This window comes from Arachis hypogaea, chromosome 17 (genome assembly GCF_003086295.3).
Source record: "Arachis hypogaea cultivar Tifrunner chromosome 17, arahy.Tifrunner.gnm2.J5K5, whole genome shotgun sequence".
Taxonomy (NCBI): domain Eukaryota; kingdom Viridiplantae; phylum Streptophyta; class Magnoliopsida; order Fabales; family Fabaceae; genus Arachis; species Arachis hypogaea.
Genome location: NC_092052.1, coordinates 134,024,121 through 134,042,566, shown reverse-complemented (window position 1 = coordinate 134,042,566; position 18,446 = coordinate 134,024,121). Strand labels below are relative to the sequence as shown.

The following is an 18,446-nucleotide window of genomic DNA, read 5'->3' as shown; positions in this document are numbered from 1 at the left end:
TATGAATATATATGTTAGCATTTTCTTCTTTTATGAGTACAAATGGTTATTTTGCAAGATTGAGATTATATAGAAAATCTAAAGTTAGAAGGTAAATAAATTTGGATTCGGTCTACAATATCTATAATTTTTATCCACAATTAATTCTATTTTTGTGAACGAGTTCTATATATAAGTATCGTTAGAGTATATATTGTTTATTGTGTAAATAAATAGATTATACACATTATACTAAAAATGATATATGTTTTATTATATAATATGTGTGCACTTATGATATACTTATAAATACACATATTTTATTTCATTTATAATATAAACGAAATATATATAATTAATTTATTTATACTGTAAATAAAATAAGTAATAGAACATAAAAATATAAATTATGTCCAAATTACTTATATCAAAAAATAAAATATGTAAAATATTTATTTAAAAAAGATTTATATTCTTTTACATTAAAAAAAAAAAAGAGTTTAACTAACATGTACTCTAAAGACACATAATAAATTTATCATTATTAACAAAATAAATACATAAAAAATTTAAATTTTTTATATTTTTAATAAAAAAATTTGTTCTGTAATCTAAAAAAAAAAAAACTCAATATCCGAAAAGTTAAACAATGAACCTTAAAAGTAACCTAAATCAAGGCACAAACATAGATTCAAGCAAGACGATGGAGTGAATTTTCTTTTTAAAGTAATTGGGGTGGCAACTTTGCATCCCCCGAGGATGATGGATGCCTAATGCTTTGAAGTTTGAAACTTTGAATTCCTATAAGTTTGTAGTGTGTTTGGAAACAGCTCCTATTTCTCGGTAAAAATACTAAAAGGTCTAAAATCAAGATTCTTTCAGAGAAGAATCTTTTGAGACAGAGACCCGAACCAAAAATCAATATTGTTAAATCAATTATGCTATAGGGTACGTAAAAAATTATTTATTGAATTAACTATATTAAATATATATTAAAATATAAAATATAAATTAAATATAATATTTATATAAAATTATATAATAATTAATTTTATGTGAATATAATATTTTTGTGATTTTAATCATAAATAGAAATATAAAAAATTGAGTGTCTTTTATTGCTTCTTGAAGTGTTATATTATTAGAAGAGTTGATTTATGTCATTATGGTTAATATGATATGCCTAAATCTATAATAAAATATTTAGAATTATTTAAATAAAATAAATATATTTAAGAATAAAAAAATTATTAATTATACAATTAATAATTTAATATATATGTATATATAAATAAAAAAATTATTATGATTTACGAAGATTATTACATGTATGTAATAATCATAATTAAAAAATAATTGCAGGCTCAAAAAAATAATCATAATTAAAAAATAATTAAGAAATTAATCTATATGAATTAAATATATTTATGTACAATTAATATATATATACATAAATAGAAAAATATTTAGAATTATTTAAACAACATAAGTATATCCACATAACAAGAAAATTATTAATCAAATAATTAATATATACATATACATAAATAAAAAAATTATTAATTTAAAAATCGTATATTTTTTATTTTAGAAATCAAATGCACATAATTGTACATTTGTTCTGAAATAGATAATCAAATCAATGGAATATTTTTATTTTTAATTTAGAGTAGATTAATTTTATATTATGTGTATGTCTCTTAATGTATTATGTGATTATAAACTTTTATATCATAAGGGAGTTTTTTAGCATTTTATTGTAGATTAATGTTGTGTATATAAAAATCTTTGATAAATTAATGAGATGATAAAATACTCTTTAATTAATTTGTATCTCTTTGTTGTTAATTGTATTTTTTCATAATTTTTTGTAGTTGGATAGAATTTTTTATTTAAATAATATTTAAATTTTATTTAATATAAAAATAGAGGTACAACCTATAGATGTGCAACGATCAATGTTAGAGACAAAAAAATGTGTACGCACATTTTTTCATAAAAATTAAGACATTAATTTATTGCATATTACGCTTTTTTCTTTAATTAATCTAATTATTTTGTGAAAAAAATTTGTTATGTACTATTATTTAGTATTTACATGAATAAAAAAATAAATTAAACTTAATTTAAATTAAATATGTTAAAGAATATTTTTTTGTTAAAAATATCTCATATATAAATAAAATATTAATATTTTCTGTGCATTGCACGGATACATACATTAGTATTATTCTACAACAGGTTACATTTTATCACTAAGAATACTGACATAGCGCATTTTGGTACTAGGCCAGTATGTATATTTCTCTTTTCGCAACTTATTTTAAGAAAGTATCTTTTTATAATTATATGAAAATCAGTATTTAATGAATATTTATACTAATTATCAATCAATCTAATTGTCAATTATACATAATTAGTATTTATATGATATTTATGTTGACGTCAACTATGCCGACGTGATCTATTCTGATGCTAGTATACTTACTTCGCTCTCTCTTCTATTTCTTATTTTTGGAAATATCAATTTCAAATTTTAAATAATTATATTTGTTAGTATCTAATAATTAATTATGGTAAGACTTATCAATAATGATAATATTTTATATCACATCTTTTTAATAATTACAATGATTCTTTTATATATTTTCCTGAGCAATATATAGAGGGCTTGTTTGGGTGAGCTTCTAAAAAAAGATCTTTTTTCGAATTATCTTTTTTTAAAAGATCTTATGGAAAAGCAAAAGTAATTTTATGTTTGGATATCTCATGCAAAAAGATCTTTTTATCTATCAATTATGTTTGGATATAACAATATAAATGTACTTTTTTGTTTATTTATTACATAAAAAATATCTTTTTTTAAGAAAAAAAAATCTTTTAAAAAAGATGTAAATTACAGCTTCTCAAAAAAGATGTTTTTTTTCTGATTTTTCTAGTGCTTTTACTTTTACTACTCGAAATTTGCCAAACACGCTAAAAAAAAATCTTTTTTAATTGAAAAAAAATCTTTTTTTATCAAAATAATGGTGCCCAAACAAGCACACAGTGTTTTGTTTGCCGTTTATGAATGCAAGTTCTGGAACTAAAGTTCTTTGTTTTGTTTTTTAATCTTCTTTTCTTAATTATTTCATACAATAATAATGTATTCTTTATTTTTTTTTATCGAAATTTATATTTTTTAATGTATAAATTAGAATTTTATCATTCTTTTATAAACCCAACCTTATTTTTATTATTTTAGTTGTTTAATAAGGGTTCTTATTCAATTTGTTATTTTTTGTCCTTACAACTAAACTGTTTTTTATCACAATCATTTATAATGCATCACATCCATCGTGTTTTTATCTCAAATTTTTTCGTTAATTCAAGTGCTAATTATATGTATGAGAGTTCAACACAGTAGATATAATAAATTTTGTTTTGCTGAATGATGGTTACATATTCTTATATATTATAACTAACCTAATAAAATGTAGATAAAATTATCTTTCGTAGAGAAGTTGAATATATTATTTCTTACCTACTACATTATATAGATATCAGATGTTAGAGCTTATTTAAAAAGATAATACTTTAATTTGCGTAAATTCTATATATTCAATATGGTCAAATTATTTCTGATAGTTGTCGTTACAAAAATGATTTTAATGTATATGGATCAAAGTCCAAAATTAAATACCATAAATATTATTTAAATTACTTAATTCTAATAGTAGAGTTGAACTAGTTTAGTTTTAAAAGAATTTAAAAATTAATCTCACTTTATTAGTTATTAAGTCTATTTAATTTAGATATATAATATATAATATATTAACTTTTAATTTTATTTACTATTTACGAATTAATTTTATCGGTAATATATTTAAATAATTTAGTGAAATATGCTACTAATATGATAATCTTCATATATTTTTTATATTTTAATATTAATTTTTGTATATAAATAATTTTAAACTGATTTTAAAATTAACTTTATTTTTGTGAATTAATTTAAACTGATATACCATATTATGAATTGATTTAAAACCAATTTGCTAAAAAGTGATTTAATACGATTCAATTTATGAAAAAACTATGCCATTAACACCTCTAATTTTTTTTCTTTTTGGGTATACAACACCCCTAATTGTAATTGTAGAAAATCCCACCAACGCTGCTAATTAAATTTTATAAATCAGTTAATAAGTTTATAAAAATCAATTTCTTAAAAAAAAAAAAGGATAGATCACCAAAAATATACTTGAATGATTTTGTTATTGACAAAAATATACTCAAATTTTGTTATCTACAAAAATACCTTCAAATAATTTAAAAATGCGACAAAAAATTCAACAGTAAATATGTATTTTAAAAAAAATATCTTAGAGATTGAATTTTAATGCGATTTTTTGCAAGTATAATTAAAAAAATAAGATATTTTCATCCTTAAAATTTGGCTTTTTTTTAAGTATATATTTTTGTGTAATTTTTTTGTCAACAACCGATAATATTTTAAAAAAATTTAAAAAAATATATACTTAGAAAAAAATGACCAAATTTTAAGAAAAATAATATATCATTTTTTAATTATTCTTACAAAAAATCACATCAAAATTTAATCTCTAAAATATTTAAAAAAATATATATATTTACGGATAGATAATTTTATTATATTTTAAAATTATTTAAGTCATTTCTATCAATAACAAAATTTAAATACATTTTTATAAAAAAAATTATTGAAATACATTTTTAGTTGTTTACCTAAAAAAATATTTGTAGGTAAATATTGGCACTAATAATTTTGTATTGTATTGGTGATATTTCATTGTTTCTCCCAAAGATGCTGGAAGAGAAAAAGCAGGAAAAGACAAAGGAGTGGGGGTCCATTTTTTGACTTATTCAGGAGGGGCAGCAGGGAAGAGGGGCAGAATTGGAAATTAAGCAGTCATTACTTGGTTGTGAAATTATGAAATGACCCAATTACAACCGGGAAAAGAGCACCATTCTCACTAACCAAATCAAATCACATTTCCTACCAAATCTCAAAATTTAATTACACCACATAATTATTAAACACGTTTCAAGTCCGATTTCCCCTATAAAAACACCAACCAACCTCCGCTTTCTCTGCAAGAATTTCTCAACACACACACAGACACAGACACAAACACACTCATATTTCTTAGTAGTATTAGCGAAATAGAATATGGGAGGTTGGGCAATAGCTGTGCATGGTGGCGCTGGCGTGGACCCAAATCTCCCACCTCAACGCCAGGAAGAGGCCAAGCAACTCCTTGCTCGTTGCCTCAACCTTGGCATCTCTTCTCTTCATTCCAATGCTTCCGCCATCGACGTCGTTGAACTTGTCGTACGTCCCTCTTAACTATCTACCTACTAACCTACCTACCAGTAATATTGACATAAAATAACGACACAAAATCAATTACTAGCATCTTATAATAACAGTAATATGAATACTATAAAATCATAAATAGCTGATCGTTGGTGGATTAATATGAAATATATATATATGTTAACATATATAGGTGAGGGAGCTGGAAACGGATCCACTGTTCAACTCTGGGCGCGGATCTGCGCTGACAGAAAACGGTACAGTGGAAATGGAGGCAAGCATCATGGACGGTCCCAAGAGACGTTGCGGCGCCGTTTCTGGCCTCACAACCGTCAAGAACCCTATCTCTCTTGCTCGCCTTGTCATGGATAAGTCCCCCCATTCCTACCTTGCCTTCTCCGGCGCTGAAGATTTCGCCAGGCTCCAGGTTTACCCTTTAGAAACCATTCAATTCCATCTCATGCTGACGTCACTTCGTAAAGTCTTACGAGTAAAACGGTGTTTATTTCTTTTGTTTTGTCAGGGTGTGGAGGTTGTGGAGAACGAATACTTCATTACCCCTGAGAATGTTGGGATGCTGAAGCTCGCAAAGGAAGCCAATACAATCCTGGTAAGAAAGCGAGTATAATCAAAGTAACAGAGAAAAAACGTGACGGAATTCGTGTCTAATGAGAATATCTTTTCTTTTCTGTTTTGGTGGTTGGTGGTGCAGTTCGACTACAGGATTCCAACGAACGGTTACGACACGTGCGGCGCGGGAGTGGAGAGCCCAGTGAAGATGAACGGGCTTCCGATAAGCGTGTACGCGCCGGAGACGGTGGGGTGCGTGGTGGTGGACAAGGAAGGTAGATGTGCGGCTGCCACGTCGACAGGGGGGCTCATGAACAAGATGACAGGTAGGATCGGTGACTCACCGCTCATAGGAGCTGGAACTTACGCGTGTGAGTTGTGCGGTGTGTCGTGCACGGGTGAAGGGGAGGCTATCATACGCGGGACTCTGGCGCGTGAGGTTGCGGCCGTTATGGAATACAAGGGCCTGGGCCTTCAGGAAGCGGTGGACTTTGTGATCAAGAATAGGCTCGACGAAGGGTTCGCTGGGCTCATAGCGGTGTCTAATAAGGGTGAGGTGGCTTATGGGTTCAACTGCAATGGCATGTTTAGGGGCTGCGCCACTGAGGATGGCTTCATGGAAGTGGGAATCTGGGAATAGATTAGTTTAGTTTAGTTTAGGGTTCGAATTGTACAAGGTTTGTGTAATGGCCTTTCTAATAATAGGCGGTGTTTGTTGTGTTGCAATTCAGTGGCCTGTGGTTGGTTTTCATTCCTATTTTAGGAGAGTCCCGATAGTTCTAGAATGTTAGACATGTGAATTATATTAGTGGGTGTTTCTTTTAGGTTTCTTTTAGAAATAGCAACGAAAGGCAAAAGATTAAAGTAGTGATCGGTACTTGAAAGTTGAAAATGCTCCTTCTTGTATGTCTATTCTAGCTTAATCTCAATTTGGTTAGTGCTTTTTCCTTATTGGCTCTTTTCAGATTTTCTTCAATCTTTTATCAATGCAGATCGCAATTGCTAAATAATAATGCTTCCAAACAAATAGTTCTCTTTAATTTTTTGTATCCTATAATCAAGACATATTTCTATAAAAAGGAATGATAGGGGCAGCAATTTTGATGTTTTGTAACTATCAATTGGTAATTAATAGTGTTTTTAATGGTATGAAATTATATCTAATGGTGAGAAATTATTCACTTTTGTTTTGATGATTAAGTGCTGGCCAAAAAATATAAAAGTTGCTAACCCGCTAGACTTTTCCTTCTATAAATTCCAAACTCTCACCTTAATCTATATATAAAGTTTTTTGGTGTCTTAATATATAATAAAATAATCGATACTTATATATAAATTAAAGAAAATTATGATATTTAGTTGGCACTAGAATAGTTTTAGCCTATAATCACAATTTACCAAGGAGAAAATCATCCAACCTTGCGCCAAATCTCCACAAACAACGCTAATATTCGTCTGGTCGAACGTTCAGTGGGTTGAGTTGAACTGGTACTGGAGCAGAGACTTGAAGGAATTAGGACCAAGGCGCAAGATGGGATGCTGGAACTTGGTTATGACGTCGATTGGGCGATGAGTATTTCGGAAGGGAATGCTTGCTTGGATCGGCGGAGTGACGATAATGATTCTGACACTCAAGTCAGTATCCATACAAATGGCAGCGATTTAGAGTTAGAATATGTGACGTACCTCTGGAGAGGGGTAGGAACCTCTGGAGAGGGGTAGGTTCCTCCCCCTTTATAGTCCGTACTCGAGTGGGCCCCTTATAGCCAGACCCACCTGGCTGAAAGCTTCTGCTAGCTGTCCAGTTTTCACATTGATGAGGAGGTGATATGGGTGACGTGCAGATCACCACCTGACTCGGGTCGACTATTTGTGTTTGGGTCGGGTCACTGGTGGGCTGGGCCGGAACAGAAACCATAATTAAGACTAGCTTAAAAAATTTTGACAATAATTATTATTATTATTATTAAAGAAAACTATGCGGCCAAACAATTTCATCGATCAAGTTCTATTTGAACGTGGTTGTCATCATTGTCGTTTTCAATCATTTTCTTTTCATCGAGCTTCTTTTTCGACATTTTCTTTATCTTCATCTTCTCTTGCATATGTTCAAAAACTTAGAGCACATGAATTTAGATTTACAGTACAAAAATTTTGATGCACAACATAAAATTTTTGGTGTAGATCAAATTTTTAAATGACTCATGCTTATAACATTGACATCCAACCAACAAGATACGCACGTTAAAGCAAAAATTTTGGTATACAAAAAAATTTGGTGCACAGCACAAAAATTTTGAAAAATTACATGTCCAAAATATTAATATCCAACTAACAAAATACAAAAAACACACATTTTGACACACAACACAAAATTTTTTATGCATACACAAATTTTGATCGATATATAACATAAATTTTGGAAGAACCATAATTGACTAACTCAACCAATAAAATATATTTGTAGCAAAAATTTATGTGCTGTATACAAATTTTTGTACTATGAGTAAAATTTTTTATACTATGTATAAAAATTTTTATACTATATCGATAAAAAATTTTTGTGATATATGTGAAAATATATGTATTGAAAAAGGGTAGAAAAAAAAAACAGTGAGGCATGCGTGCATGTTTTTTTTTAACTTATATCAATTTAATTGGACTTGAATACAAAAACGCTTATACCTATAGTATATCTCTAAATTATAATATAAATAAAATTTATTGATAATTAGTAGCAAACAAGAATGACAAAAAAAATTACACTCAGATATCCACAAAAATTATCTACGATGGGAGCTAACGGGGACCCACAAATTCTCGACGAGAATGTGACCTACCCTCGCGAATAATTGAAGGCAAGAATGGAGATTGAGGTACGTACCTGCTCTACGGAAATCTGTAAAATCCCATAAAAAAAAATTTACTTAAATACTTTTATACATAACCTTAATTCATCTCTTACCTAAATGAAATTTTTCTATTTTATTTTATTTTAATTTGCATGTTAGAAATTGTGTGTATATTAATTATGTTAAATTTGTATTTGAATTATATTTTAATTTAATTTATTTAATTGAATTATTGTATTAAATTTTATTATGGTTATATTAATTTCTTTTAAAAAATTAAAATTTAATATTTATTGATATCCGCATATATCTACCTTTTTCGTGGTGGAAAAAAAAAAAACAGAGACCCGTAACAGAATTAGATGGAGACAAGGGGCATTTTATTAAACGGGAATAGAGAGTGAGAGGGGGATTCTGTTTTTATAGAGACTCATTGTCATCTTTAGTAGCATATAAAGAACTTGCATAATGCATACCGTACCATTGATAGAAAAAAATGATATGTTGTTTAAATATTATTATATATTTTAGTTAATATGTGTTCTAAATATATTGCATGATAAAATAATTATTATTAGTAGAATGTTTAAATACGTTCTTTTGATAAATATAAAATAAATATATTAAAAATTTAAATTTTTTATTTTCAATAAAAAATTTTAATTTATAATATTAACACATGTACCTTAACAACATTAATTTTGAAAACAAAGAAAATTAAATATACATTAAAAAAGGTTAATATATACTTTTGTTGTTTTATATTTTTTAATTTATATTTTCTATATATTTTAATATCTATTTTATATTGACAAGTGATTTAGAAAAAACGTGGTCTAAATTAAAAATATTGACGTAATAAATTGATTAGATTTGGATTGATTTGTTTAATTAATTAAATTTGACCAATTCAATGACATTCTCTTCTCATGTGAGATTTGGGTTTGATGGGTTTCATTAATCAATTAAATTTGACCAATTTAATGACATTCTCTCCTCATGTGATATATTTTTCTCCATTTATAATTAAAATATTTTAATTTTTTTAATTTAATTGATTAAAATACTCTTTAATAATTATTATAATTATATGTATAAATTGACACTAATTATTTGGTTAATTCAAATAATAATAGTAATAATAATAACAGAAATATAAAATATATATTATTTATCATTAATTTAATAAATTATTTATTTGTCTTTGATAACTTTTATTTATCATTATAATCATGAAACATATCAAAGAAATTAAGTCCAATAATCGTGACAGCTATGGTATTAAAAATTAGAAGTGGTTAAGAGAGTGATGGACTCAAAAAATTTTAGTAATAAAAATAAAAATATATAAAAAATTGATACAAATATATTTATAATTTAAAACTAAAGTTATATATATCAACTAAATTTTCAAGAAATTGGCTAGCTCATAAAAAATACATTAATCTAAAATAATAAAAAGTTAATTTATAATTATTATTAATTGGCTAGCTCATAAAAAATACTTTTGTAACGATCTCTATTTTTAAAAAATTTAATATAAATAAGTTATAATTTATTTTATTAATTTAAATTTTTTATTTTTAAAAATTAATTTATTAAGATTTGAATTTGTATTAATTAAGATTATTATATAATTTTTTTATAATAAGATATTTTACAAAATTAATTTTATGATAATAACTAAAGTTTAAATTAATTAAAATTTTTATATAATTTGTGTTATAATGAGATCTTTTTTGAGAAAAGATAAAATTATTATTATTATTATTACCCGCTCTAATTAAATCAAGAATTTATTTAATAATATTATTATTGAGTTTAAAATTTGTCGGTATAAGTAAATATCGATAGTCTTTAGTAAATTTAATTTTGCTAATATTTTATTATATATTTTTTATTATTATGTTACTAATGTCATTTATATTAGTAACTCATATATAATTATCTAACTATGCCGGAAATGTTGTGAATGGATCCTGTATTATGAATATTTCTATATTATCTTGTGGCTATCATTATATCTTCTGTTGATGTACGTTGATGTAATATTTTGTTAAAGAGAAGAAGTTTTTCATAAAATCAACAATGTACTAATTGCGATCAGGCTCATATTTATTAAATAATAAATAATAATTAAGAAGACAAGATAATAGGACTTAATTTTTAAAATGATTTAGACATATTAAAAAGAGAAATGCTAGAGAGATAATGACTTTGTTGAACAATATAAACAACTATCAATCAAATAAAAACACACTACACCTCCAAATTAACCCTCTAAATTTTAGTATTAAAATAACCATCCGTACACTAATAAAATGAACATCCGATATATCTATTGTTTACATTGTTTAATATTTTCATTGTTTACCTATATTTTTCCTATTAAAAATTAGGATGTTATAACATCAATTTAAAATAATAAAAAGTTAATTTATAATTATTATTTTTCTTTTATTATTAACATGATTAAATACCAATTATCCTATATATGTTTTAAAATAAATATTTAAGCAGTCATTATATTTTACTAAACCACAATATAACACTTTTCACGTAAAGAGAGAACTCTAAGCATATTCAAGTGAGTTTCTTCATTTTCACTAATGGGGCAAATAAATAGTAACTAGAAAAGTGAACCGAATTGTTATTTCTCACTATATGATTGCTGAAGTGAGGCTAGTATTCGTTCTCAATCTATCTCTTGGAAACAAATTAAATTTTACACAAATCACAGTCGTCGTTTGTTTTAGTGCGTGGTGCACTTTATAGATTGAAATTTTGATTGTTATAGCCACTGTTTGCAGAACCTCTGATTATCCCTTTAGTGGATCTGATGATCATATATGCCGGATAACCCTTTGTGTCAGCTTTGATTTCTATATTGCATCATAACTTTTAGTCGTTTATGCATTGCCCTTCTAATAAATACAATTACGTAACATAATAATACCAAAATTATAGATAATCACGTATCAAAAAATAGAAACTATATATATACTGCAAATAATTTATATCAGCCAGCATTCAAGTACGGTACGTAGCGTCGTAGTAGCGTAGCTTTAAAATTGTGATTAAAATATATGATGAATTTGACTACGACCCCGTATACAAACACAGTCACATATAGGTGTATGAATTGCATTTGATTTATTTCCAAATTATTAATTATTAATTGGAGAGTCAACACTTACTCATCTCAATTCATATTACATTGCAAGAATAACTCATTCTGGTGAAGGCTCTTGCCCCATATCAGACACGCATTGCATGAGATGTGGTGGCTACATGTTCAAACAATAATATATATATTCCTTTTCGAATTTTATACATCTGATACACGAGTTTGCTGGAATTGTTATCGTTATCGTCCTGATTATATATATTATTTTTGACCATCCTATTGTATAAAAATAATAACATACTGATCGGCCTTAGATTACAATCATAAAACACCGGGCGGGTTTATATTGATCTTAACAGTCTAATTAAGTCATGCATGGCTGCCCACAAATCACACTGTTTTTCATAACTATCACTTCCTGAAATAATATATTTTGTTTAAGTCCAGCTATATATGCTAACACGGTTGACTCGTTCATATATATATATATATATATATATATATATATATATATATATATATATATATATATATATATATATATATATATAAATAAATAAACTAGTTAATTTCATTTGCAAAGTTCAAAATGTATATAATTTTGAATACCACAAGACCAACATTATCTTGATCTTGTACAGTTGTACTGTCCCAACCGTGTTGCGGGGCTATCTTTGATCATTATCCCATATATATATATATATTATGCTATGTCTAAATCAAAATCAGCTATCAGTATAAAATATATGTAGAAATATAAATAAATATTGAAAATAAATTAAATTACATATATATTTATATATACATATATTGATGACTAATTTTAATAGCTGATTTTAACGTACAAATAGTATTTTTGTATATATATATATATATACACGTCAACTTAGACTTTTTATTGTTTACTCAATTCCCCCCTCGATCGTGAGACTTCTGAAGGTTTTGGTTTTCGATTTGCATGACGACTTTTTTCATTTGATGAATACAGCATGGTATACCTTCTAGACTTTTTCACTAATTACTAATTAGAGTAATACACTATATGTGGGTTTAGTTTAATGTTGATGGGATCAACCAAACTTATTTGGTTTGTTTGGTACATAGCTGTGGAAGTGAGTCAAGTTGGTTTATGAGTCCAATTCGAACTTGATTTATTAATAATTTAATAAATTAATAAATTTGTGAGCTGGTGAGTCAGGTTTGAGTATAGAATTGAGCTCATAAATTAAATAAACGGAGCTTGAGTTTTAATAAATTCAATTCATTAGCTCTTAAACTGACTCAAATATATATACATATAATTATTAATATAAATATCTTATATGTATTTAATCTATATTTTTAATATTATATATATATATATATATATATATATATATATATTAATGATATTAATTATTTAAAATTTTATATTTATTTTTTATATATAATTTTAATTTGGAATATAAATAAAAAATTTTATAATTTATTGATAGATAAATAATATATAAAATTGATCTTTTTAAATATTTTTTAAAATATATGTTATAATTTATTAATATAGAATATAGATTAGGTACCTATTATTTAAGCCAGTTCGTGAGTTTTTGGTAAGTCGAATTTGAACTTAAGAAATAGGCTCAATTATTAATGAGTCGAGTCGTAAGTCAAGCTCAATTTTTATGAGCCAAACTTAAATTTAATCCAGTTCAACTCAACTCGACTCACTTCTAACCCTATTGCTGCATAGTAGAATGGTGAAAAGTGTGTTTAGGCAATGTTAAATTTCTCATGCATTTCAAGTGTCAATTCTGGTTTAACTCAAAGCAATTCAACTTGATTTATTAATTGTTGCCATTACGTTCAATTAGCATTGACATCTAAATTAAAATGAAAAGTATCACTTTTTTTTTTCAAAAATTTGGGATAGACATCAAAGTTGTACTACAATAACTTTTTTTGTCCTATATTTGCGTCACAAATATTTAAATAAAAATCAATATTATCGCACTATTAACTCAATACAAAAACTATAAATAAATTTGCAGCAACATATATAATAAATATTATATGTGACGCTTCCCATAATATTACTATGTGGTAAAGCGGGTCGTTTCGTCCTGTCCCAACTAATTTTGTCCCGTCTAAATTCGTTCTGCCAATTAAGATGAGTTTAAAATGCTAGTTCGCCTTGTTTTATGGCGGATTGGCGGGTCGACCGACTAGCTCGCTTGACACCTTTTTTTAAAAAAAATAAAATTCATTAAAATTAACCAAAAAATAATTATTAAAAATTAAATACAAATAAAAAATAGTCAAATTATAATATAATTTTTTTACTATCCTTTTTTTTTTTAATTTTTAACTTCAATAAAATTGTTCAAAATAATATTTGTCAATAGAATCATCTTTATTTTAAAAAATAAGTCATACAATTTGAACAAATATACGAAATTGTAAAATAAAATAAATAAAGTTAATAACTAAAAAAAGAACAAAAATAAAAACAAAAAAAAGTGTTTAAAAATTCTATAATTATTGATTTTATAATAGTAATCACTCTTTTATTTAATAAAAAAATATCTTCGGACCGACAGACCGCGCCGGTCTACCAAAACCCGCCAATTTGATGGTACAGGTTTCGAGAATTATTTAATTCGGCAGACTCCAAATTCTAGCCTAACCCATCTTTTTTAGCGGGTTTAGCGAAGCGACCCGACGGATTTAACCCGTTTTGCCACCCCTATAATATGAATAAATATTAAAAAATATTAAAATTAAAGGATAACAGATATTGCTACTATTACTTTTGATAATATCATCCAGACATGATTTTTTGCATTATATATTTACATGAATTTGTAAAGAAAAAATTAATATTATCAAGTAAAAATATCAGTTTTTAGTTTAAAAATAAAAAATAAAGGATTAAACTCATAAAATGTATAGAATAGTCTTGTAATCTTGTTCGCTCCACATCATCATTAGGTTTCTATATTTATTAGTATACATGATCTATTATGTATTTTAACAGAATAAAAGTGAAGATAATAGTAAAACACTTTTAAAATATTTTAACCAAAAATATTTTAATCAAAACTAGTTTTATAAAAAAAAATTAATACTTGTAAACGCTAATCTAACCAAGTACACACGGCATGTTTCATATGGTTGACGCAATACTTGAAGAGAGCAAAATATCATGTGTTTTTTTTTTTTTTTTTTTTGGTCAAGTCCCCTTACACACTATCATGTGTTGTCTTTAGCGCAACACAGCATAATGTTGCGTTGAACTCTTCCCATAAAAAGATAATTAACAAGTGTTGAAGCCTCTTATAAAGGAATCTGGCCCATCAAGGCCCAATATCTATGAAACAACAATTGCAAAAGTACTTGCTAAAGAGATTCCAAAAAAGAAAATAGAGAGATATATAGTTGATCCTAGATTTTGTATTCCATGAAAATCCACTAATTATGGACAAAAAATTCCACTAATAAGAAGTCTTCAAATTAAAATGTAGTTTTATTACTTACCAAAAAAAAAAAAAATGTAATTTTATCAACCAAGTTGGGTTGGTTTTAATAGTTAGTTCACTAATCCACTTAAAATATTCGTACAGAGCTACAATTTTCTTATCAACTTCGCTCATCTCACTGTGCTTAGGCCGTGTGATGAAATATATAGTGCTGAAAAGTGAATGAATGCTTGCTATAACAAAGTTAATGATACTATGGTAAGAAATGTTATCGATATTGGGATCATATAAATTTGGGAGGCACCATTGTGAGGTCTTGTAGGAGGAGCTCCATTATGTATGGGAAGAACATTGTTTTTTGGAAGTGAAGTGGGTACGAATTGAAGAAATGCATCAGCCATTACCTGCCCAAGATGAACTTGGGCCTGGGTGGTAAGGTGAAGCCCATCAGGCCCAAGGGGCAAGCCCTTTGCGTCGACAGTTCTCAAGTTGAGGAGGTCCATATCAAGCTGAGCTTCTCTTACTGTCTCTATGTAAGGGCCTTCTCCAGATGCCAAAGCTACCTGCAATCGCAAATGGGAATGCTGAGTGCACGAACTTCGATCAATTCATACCCCCAAAAAGTGAAGAAAATGATATTCCATCAGACTAATAACAAGTGAGTATGGTAATTGATAACGACGATTCCTTGGCCTTAGAGTAATCAGAAAGGCTAAATTAACTTTATTGAATGTAATGTAAACTTTATTCGATAACAATAATATTTAAGAGACAATAAAAAATTAACTCAAAATTATTTTATTTAATATTTATTAATTATTGTTAAAATAATTATATAATTTTAAATATAATAAATATATAATTATAAATATTATATATATAAAATTATGAATATTATTATATAAAATAATTTTAAATATTACCTTCTTAATATTACTGTTTGAAAAATTACTATTCATAGACATTTTCTTTATATAATCATTAATTAATATAGCTTAAATACTTTAGATTTCTTAAAGAAATAAAAACGTTGCATAAACTGTGAGGAAAAAAGAAATAACCGGAGCATATTATAAATTGGATAAGAAGGTTTTGGATCGGTGGAGGAAATGACTGGTACTAAATTTGGTACTAAAATATGAATATAAGTCCTAACCATATATATACGAACCGAATTTAACATAAGTTATAATTAAATATGCAATTTTATAGTTACACGCGGTCTTAGACTTGCAGATTAAAGGCTTAAATAAATAGCATGTTGACAAAAAATATAGACATGCAGATTAAAGGCTTAAATAAATAACATGCTGACAAAAAATAAAAAAAATGATGTTAAGAAATTAATTTTTTTAATTAATACTAATTAACTTTTTAATTTTTAATTTTAAATTTTAAAAAAATAATATTTTTATAATTAAAAAAATTAATTAATTAATATTAACTAACTAACAATTATTTCAAATACTTTCTTAAGGAATAAAAAAAAGCGCACCCACCGGTAGGGATGTAAATATATATATATCATTGACTAAGTGCCTATTATAGCACGGGGGAGTTATTTGGAGGTTGAAACTTGGTCAATCTTGGTTGGAGTATGTCAATCTCATGAATGTTGAGTAAATGTACAAACACTACTATATGTACCGGATTACTAGGGAAGGGGAAAAATGATGCAAGAGATAACGTAAAGCACCACCTAACTATTAGTACTTGGAATGCCCTTCATAAAATAGAGGAGTATTTTTTAGGAATATTTTTAAATAGATAATAAAAATATTAAACAATATAAATAATAAATATATCGAATATTTAATTTATTAGGTGTACGAATGATTATAATTTAGAGTATAGTATATTTTTATTTTATTTGACCAATTTTAAAATCTATTATTTAAATTATTCATAAAAATCATTATCTACCTAACCATGTTCATATTTTTTTCTGTACAAGTCACTTTCTAATTAATTATTTGTCCTACATTCATTGACAAAAGGACCCTAACAAACAATTTACTATTGAAAAAGAAAAAGAAAAAGAAAAGGTACCTGAACTATAGGAAGCAATGGAGAGTTAAGATCAGCACGAAGATCCAAGAAAAACTTGCCAAGTCTTGTTCGATAAGATTGCGCATCACTGAGAAGCAAAGTATCAGACTCACCTTGATACCAAAGCAGAGCTTGAAGGCCACCACCACCTTGCAACGAAGCCTTAACCCTCTTCATCATGCGCGTGTAGTGCACTTTCCCGCGTTCCCACTCGCTTATGTTTGTGCCTCCGATTGCACATGGCACCAAACCCACCACACCGAAACCCGGTCGCTTCTCCAAGATCGTGTTCGCGAACGCCATCCCCGGTCCAACTCCATTCGTCTTCGTCACATCGATGTCCGCGTGGAGTGGCTCTTCCGCTTCCACCCATTCCAGCTTCGCGTTCAGCCGCAAAATCGACGCCTTCGGTTGGCTCTCCGGCGGAACCACACCGTCCCATGTTGCCGTTGTTTCACTGACTCCACCTCGTCCTGCCATGTTGCTCTGTCCCGCAAGTATGAATATGTTGTTGTACTGCTCCGACCTCACCTGCCATGGTTGAATCGCAAACACAAACAGCAATGGCAACAGGGAAGCCATTATTGGGTTGAACTTGAAGATGGTGGAGACAATAGACACTGCTTTTCCCACGCCTCTCTGTGATTTCATTTCTTTTATTTATATATGCGCATATCTAAAGCACAACAGCAATTCCTTAATTACTCCTAAGATACTTCTTTATCCTTAATTATAATAATTATTATATTTGCAACTTGTGTAAGAAGCATCCCCTTGGTCTACTTTTCCAACAATTTATTAGGGAAAAAAGAGAGACTAACCTCTTGAACCAGTACATTTACACATAATTGGTTACTCTTTCCTTTTTTTTAGTTCATCATCATCTATTTGGGGATCTCAATTGTTTGTATTTTTTAAGTCAATACACCTAGACAAGGATACCCAACAACCAGGAAAAATAAAAATGAAAACTCATGGAAGTAACTACTTTAATTATAAACTATAATCTACCGTGTTTTTGACGACTTCTTAGTTTATGTTGAATAGTCAATCTGCAAGTCTTATAATAGATTGGA

The 18,446-nt window shown here is 27.4% G+C and overlaps 2 protein-coding genes across 2 annotated transcripts; one reads left to right on the top strand and one right to left on the bottom strand.

Annotated features, from left to right (window-relative positions):
- The first annotated feature begins 4,964 nt into the window (after positions 1 to 4,964).
- Positions 4,965 to 6,838, top strand: LOC112766272 (probable isoaspartyl peptidase/L-asparaginase 2). The gene is made up of 4 exons (XM_025812179.3): positions 4,965 to 5,332; positions 5,511 to 5,744; positions 5,841 to 5,927; positions 6,030 to 6,838. The coding sequence occupies exons 1-4, from the start codon at positions 5,171 to 5,173 to the stop codon at positions 6,525 to 6,527; spliced, it is 981 nt and encodes a 326-aa protein (XP_025667964.1). The 5' UTR covers positions 4,965 to 5,170; the 3' UTR covers positions 6,528 to 6,838.
- An 8,509-nt stretch (positions 6,839 to 15,347) lies between these two features.
- On the bottom strand, positions 15,348 to 18,407 carry LOC112766252 (probable carbohydrate esterase At4g34215). The gene is made up of 2 exons (XM_025812152.3): positions 17,371 to 18,407; positions 15,348 to 15,884 (listed from the first exon to the last, which is right to left on the bottom strand). The coding sequence occupies exons 1-2, from the start codon at positions 18,019 to 18,021 to the stop codon at positions 15,555 to 15,557; spliced, it is 981 nt and encodes a 326-aa protein (XP_025667937.1). The 5' UTR covers positions 18,022 to 18,407; the 3' UTR covers positions 15,348 to 15,554.
- Positions 18,408 to 18,446: the final 39 nt, after the last annotated feature.

What these genes read in the sequence shown, in the direction of transcription:
- LOC112766272 (XM_025812179.3), top strand. Translation starts at nt 5,171, where the DNA reads ATGGGAGGTTGGGCAATAGCTGTGCATGGTGGCGCTGGCGTGGACCCA. An exon ending in AAGATTTCGCCAGGCTCCAG is followed by an intron (nt 5,745 to 5,840) that starts GTTTACCCTTTA and finishes TTGTTTTGTCAG; the next exon opens with GGTGTGGAGGTTGTGGAGAA. An exon ending in AGGAAGCCAATACAATCCTG is followed by an intron (nt 5,928 to 6,029) that starts GTAAGAAAGCGA and finishes TTGGTGGTGCAG; the next exon opens with TTCGACTACAGGATTCCAAC.
- LOC112766252 (XM_025812152.3), bottom strand. Translation starts at nt 18,021, where the DNA reads ATGAAATCACAGAGAGGCGTGGGAAAAGCAGTGTCTATTGTCTCCACC. An exon ending in CATTGCTTCCTATAGTTCAG is followed by an intron (nt 15,885 to 17,370) that starts GTACCTTTTCTT and finishes TTGCGATTGCAG; the next exon opens with GTAGCTTTGGCATCTGGAGA.